This window comes from Galleria mellonella, unplaced genomic scaffold (assembly GCF_026898425.1).
Source record: "Galleria mellonella isolate WM207_F2 unplaced genomic scaffold, CSIRO_AGI_GalMel_v1 utg11558, whole genome shotgun sequence".
NCBI classification, from domain to species: domain Eukaryota; kingdom Metazoa; phylum Arthropoda; class Insecta; order Lepidoptera; family Pyralidae; genus Galleria; species Galleria mellonella.
The window spans coordinates 281,557-287,556 of record NW_026441977.1 but is presented as its reverse complement, the minus strand read 5'-3'; the positions used below and the strand labels follow the sequence as shown (position 1 = coordinate 287,556).

Below are 6,000 nucleotides of genomic sequence, written 5' to 3'. Positions count from 1 at the left end.
TTGGAATTGAGACATTTGACACTCTCGATTGACATCTATTTTGTATATTTAAGAGAATATAAATAATAAATATATAAAGAAACCTGATATTAGCGTTAAGATTTTAATTAACTACTGTAACGCCATTGGTGTCTAATAAACAAATACATACATTGTCTAATTAATTTTTTTTTTTAGAAAAGCTCCCGTTAGAATTTAAAATTTTTAAGGAGTTGGTACCTAATTTAATGAAAGAATTTAACGATAGTGGTTCAAATTTTGTACCTGTAAGCTGGCCGCTGGTAAAGTTCTAGGCTCCGCCGTGTGGCGTACGAGCTGCTCGCTGCCTTCCTGCAGGTGGCCGACCTCCGCTAGCATTGCTACTTCACTCTCCTATAAGCGACCGAACACAATTACCTTATTATCAAACGTAAGGTATTTTACAAAATTACCTATATAACTAAGCATAAAAGGATTTCACGAAACAGGAGAGTTAAACGAGCTACCCATTTGCCCATAAACATCAACATCAACAACAGTCTCTAATGCGTGACCTTTAAAGAAATTTTTTCTAGAAGAGAACATTTCACGGGAAAATTCTTCACTGGATGGGCAAAGAATCAGATAGCCCACAAAGGGACTCATATCCTATAGATGCAAACAACACCAAGGTTCAATTGGCAAAAACTGTAAAATTTTCAAACACTCAATAAATTTAAACTCCACGGATTTAAAAAAAAAAAAAAAGATAAAATGATTCCTGTGCATCTTGTTTTTGTACTTAAGACCTACCTTTCGCTATAAAAGTTCGCAATATCTTCAAATCACTTTAGAATTGTAGTAAACTCTTTTAATAACTAACTTCACCTTACCGATGCAAAACTTCATTTTCAACTAAGCGTTTATTACAAAGTTAGTAAATGAAAGTTATGCCTAAACATAGAGGCCTTCGGAAGTCCGTTCTTTATGCCAATCTTTAAACTACCTGAAGAAATAGGTAAATATATTTACCACAACGGGATTGAGTAACGATACGAAGTGGCAGAAGCGGCTCCTCTCCTCAATAAGAGCGGCTTTAACCGCCTTCTCTTCCATTTCTTCCAACTGTTGTTTGCGTTCCTGGACATCCTGGACATAGAGACTTAACTATTATCATATGGTTTGTTATCATTACTACTATTTGTAAGTTATCAAGTATTCAGTATTAGGTAAGTTGCATTTTATCCGTATGTGATAGCACATGTGTACCAGATAAGCTCTGGTTTCAAATAATGAAAGAACCGAGAGAATTGGCGATAAGGATTAGCAGGTTCGTTGTTAACCTTGTATGCGAGCACCTTATCAAATCGTTATTCTGAATTATGAAACCTATACTGATAAATTAAAAAATATAGTCGTATAATGCTTGTTATATTATAAATGCATGTTTTTGTAAGGACGGAAGGATGCTTGGATGGAAAACTACTGAACGGATTTGAATAAAATTTGGTACACGATATTAACTTAGCACATAGAATGCTTCGTATACTGAAACACACGGACGAAGCCGTGGGGAATACTAAATACATACATTATGACAAGGCCATTAACTTAAATTTATCCTCACCTATCATCCTTCTCTGGTATTCTAGCCAGCCGGCATCTGGCTAAATCAAATAACAGCATGCAAGCAAACTTTTTGCCGGCAGAATTCATAGAAGAAATCGAAGTATCCAGAAGGCTATATACAGAACACTACGCAATATTCTTTTAGTACATTATAATTCAAACGACTCAGTACTCCAAATCTCCTTCTGGTACAGCGATGGACATATATCTCACCTGCATACAGACATCAGCCCGTCGTTTCGCGTCTGGTTGAGCACGACGCGCTTTCCTGGCATGCCGTTGTGCCTCTTGAACCCTCCGTCTGAGTTCTGCCCGCGCTCGTTTACACTCGCGAGCGTGTTCCCGACTAAGGGCACCGGTCGCGCAGCCACCCCGGCGCCAGTCGTCCGCCCGCTCCGATAGCGGAGTAATCAGCGTATCCATTAAAGCGCTGTAAACGACACGTGAATTCCTGATATATGAAATATGGAATTTTCAGAATTCTTAAAGAAGCAGGGGAGAAAATCAAAAGCCATAGCAAAGCTCTAACGTTGTCACTTCTAAGTACTAGGGATATTTGGTTCAAATATTGCGCCGACTATCTTAGCGTCCATCCAAAACAAAACAAACATAAGTCATAAGACCTTACCACTAACTAGTATTAGACTTCATCATCGTTATCATCATCAAATCAGCTATTAATTGTTCTCTGTTAAACATAGGCCTTCACAATAAGCGGGGGTTTTGCCAACAGTTGCCACGCTGGGCAGCCAGATTTGCAACCACAGTTAGTTTATAGGCGATGTTTCAAGAGGGATGCTGCTGCGCATCCCTCGCCCTCGCTTAGTCGCCTCTTCAAACACCCACTGGCAAAGAAGGGGGGTGACCAAATCTATTTCGGGAACATATGGCAAGTATTAGAGTTGATATATGAAAACTTAGATGATGAACCATATCGATTTCAAAACTTTCATTGAACCGATTGGTAACGACATCGCGTGAAATAATCAGAAAATTAGAGTCGAATTATGAACTTTTTTTTATTTGAAGTCGATTAAAAGGAATACTGTCTTTGGACCACCTGAAAAGTCCCTTGAAATAGTATGACTAATTGATTACTAGAACCACAGGAACATTGTATTTAATTCTATACGAGAAGTCCCCTCATTCTGAAATATGATGAATTGAATAAGAATATAGTATTAAAGTTCTCTTGTGAAGTCCCTTGAACTAATGAGGAATTGACGTATCAACGACGATACGTCAAAGCTAAATTTGTATTAAGTCCCGAAGCAAGAACTACATAAACCATTTGATCCTTAGTAATAAACATTTTATTTTCCTAATGTGATATCCAGGTCCCAAGCTCGTAGGTCGCCAAATTGAATTTAGTGCTAATAAAAGGCGTCTCATACGAGTAAAATAATTAAGCCCGTGCTCTAAAAAAAAAACCGACTTCAATTGTGGTAAAACCAGTAATTTTGATTTAAAAACTAAACATTTGAAGCGATTTTGATAAACTTTCTATGAAACTAATCTGTATGCATATCCTTTTAGATATTTTTTTTTTACAAATCAGAATTTTCCAAATCGCTTTACAACTGATATAAAAAAACATAAATAAACATAAAAAAAAGTACAACCGTATTGAGAACATATTTTATGAAATTTAAAAGCAAAAAAGAGGATGGGCCGTCAGCTAGTTTGACAATCTAAGTTTCATGAAAAAAAAAATTAAATGATAATAAATATTAAGCCTCAGCTATTTAAAAGGTAATACCATTTTTCCATTCATTCTTTCCTCTTCATTGCTCACTGCCAAACATAGGCTTCCCACTTTATTTATACAGTCAATAAAGGTTTAAATTATTAATTATCGGAAGAGGAAAAAATACGAATTATTTTCTTCCGAAGACGGTATTAACAAGAATAATTGAATGTCAAGCTGTATTTATATTTTATATGCAACTTGGAAGGGCAATTAATCCGCCGACGGCCGACCTGATGGAAAGTGGTAACCGTTAGGGTGAAAACGAAATCATTGGCAATCTTTGAAGAAAGGAAGAAGAAACAATTAAACTTTATTTTATACGACAACATCCACACAGGGGTTAAAAAATAACTAAAAAAGGAGAGCTCTAGCCGCGAAGCTTGACTTTCACCAAAGATGAAATGGGTCGAAAAATTAATTTTTGATTCACCAAACGTCTGGCCTCTTGTACAGGTTGAGTAGATTTTTAATTTTACACATAACAAACAATTTCAGTGGATGCAAGTGGGTCACAACCGTTCCTTATGGTACTCTATGAAGGAGGGCTATGTTCAGCAGTGGACTTATATTGGCTAAGATGATGATGAATGAAACAACTTGGACTTCACTCTGCAGATATGAATAAACATGAAGCAGTAAGTTACGTGTGGTAAGTTTAGTTGCCAAACTTTACCTTATGAACGTCTTCATCCTGGTCTCAATAGCTCGATGCCGAAGACACACCCTCGTGAGCGCTGTGCCGATCTCTTTTGTCGCTCCTGTAACAACATCATTCAGGTTACAATAACAATATATATTTTACAAAAATACATAGCTTCAAACGAGAGTAAACTGTAATAGTTGCAAAAACATTTTTTTTAAACTCCAACATTTTGCTCTGCAGAAAAAAGTAAGGTACTTTTATTATAAATAATGGGATGTTATTTCCGCATCATATTATATTGAATTTTTTTATACCACTGAGGTGGCAAACAAGCATACGGCCTACCTGATGGTAAGCAGTAAACGCAGCCTATGAACGCCTGAAATACTAAGGGCATTACTCTTTACTCCTTTTTTGAAGAACCCCATGCTGTAGTTTCTTGAATAAACCTCAACAGAAAATATTTAACTACGATTACAGAACGTAAAATGGTACCTCTTACTTTGTAACAAGAAGTTTTGCTTCTCCGTAAATAAAAATCCACATAAAATTAATACGAAACCAACAATATTTAATTGTAAATTATTACTAGTACCGCATTCGAGTATTCTGACACCTCCCTATGGTTGACTGGGAGAGAATGCTTTTAGCATTAAGTCCGCCATGTACACATACATGTACTAATGAATAAATAATAATAAAACTAATTTTTATTCAAGTAAACTTAAAAATGAGCATTTTTGAACAGTAATTTTTTTATGAATCTACTGCCCAATTCGGAATGCAATTACAACTGAGAAGAACGGGCAAGAAACAAAATAAAATAAATAAAAATTGAAATAAATAAAATAAAAATATATAAATAAAAGTCTAAATATATAAAATAAATAACTATCGATAACATGATCGCATAACGAAGTCGTAAAAAAATCAAACGAACTGAGAAACTCCTACCGCAAGATCCCATTGTCATGGATATACTCGTGTGATTAATTTCTTATAAATGATGACGCATGACATTTTAATATCACTATTATGGTAAATCCTGTAGTCCTGATTGTCAGTAGAAGAACGTCATTAAATAATTAGTACTTGTATTGTTTCTTTAAGAAGTACAGTCAACAACGCAAATTGCTAAACATAATTAATTATATAATAACATCAAAAAAATTTCTAACTGGTTATTTGATTATAATTATATTGTTTAGATGAAACACTAATTTATTAGACAGATAGATAATTTACTTGCATACAAATAACAACAAATATATACAGACATACATGAAAAGAGAAAAAAAAAGAAATATATAAAAAGGAAAATGCAGTAAGCTTAAGAAGGAATGACACCATGTCTGTGATACGTATATTTTTTATATATGTATGTATTTTTATGGCTGGTAATAGAGTGGTCACTATTTAATGAACGCTCACTGTTTACACTGGTGGGATACCAGTGAGGGTTTTTTTAATGGGTAAAAATGGCATGGCAAACGATTTGGGAAAATGTTTTTTTTTGTCTAAAAGGATACACTTTCGGATTGGCCCCAAAAAACTTTATCAAATTCGGTACAGGTGTTTCCATTTTAAATCAAAATAACTTTACCACTATTGAAGTCGGTGTTTTTTGTGGTACAAAATCTTAAATTATAACGCTCCACATTTCTCTGCCTACCCCGTAGTGGACCTTATTGTGAAGATAAATTTATACACATACTTTATAGATATTATTATCTTAAATGCATAACTACAATATCAACAAACGCTATTAGGGTTGCCAATGTTGTCATATCTTATTTATGAATTAATCGAAGTACGAATAAATATTGCTTAGCAAAAAAAGATTACCTTAATCGAGAATATATACAAAAATATTTTAATTTAGAACGCGGAATCGCGTGTTCAGAAGTAGACTCTGCTTCGTAAGAAGCAAAAAGATATCTTTAATAGTCAGAAAATTAATATGGGATCAAAACAGGAGTAAACTCTGTCGATTTCGAGAATATTTATTGAAATTGACTCG

At 34.6% G+C, this 6,000-nt stretch overlaps 1 protein-coding gene across 1 annotated transcript in view; it reads right to left on the bottom strand.

The window, feature by feature from the left end:
• Positions 1 to 222: 222 nt before the first annotated feature.
• The window catches only part of LOC128200371 (protein MTSS 1-like), a 129,214-nt gene continuing 123,436 nt past the window's right edge, over positions 223 to 6,000 (bottom strand). The window contains exons 4-7 of the mRNA XM_052893598.1: positions 4,011 to 4,095; positions 1,801 to 2,017; positions 991 to 1,107; positions 223 to 372 (exon numbers count right to left, since the gene is read on the bottom strand). Of these exons, the coding sequence (XP_052749558.1) occupies positions 238 to 372; positions 991 to 1,107; positions 1,801 to 2,017; positions 4,011 to 4,095 (554 nt within the window). The 3' untranslated portion in view covers positions 223 to 237. The remainder of the gene's footprint in view (positions 373 to 990; positions 1,108 to 1,800; positions 2,018 to 4,010; positions 4,096 to 6,000) is intronic.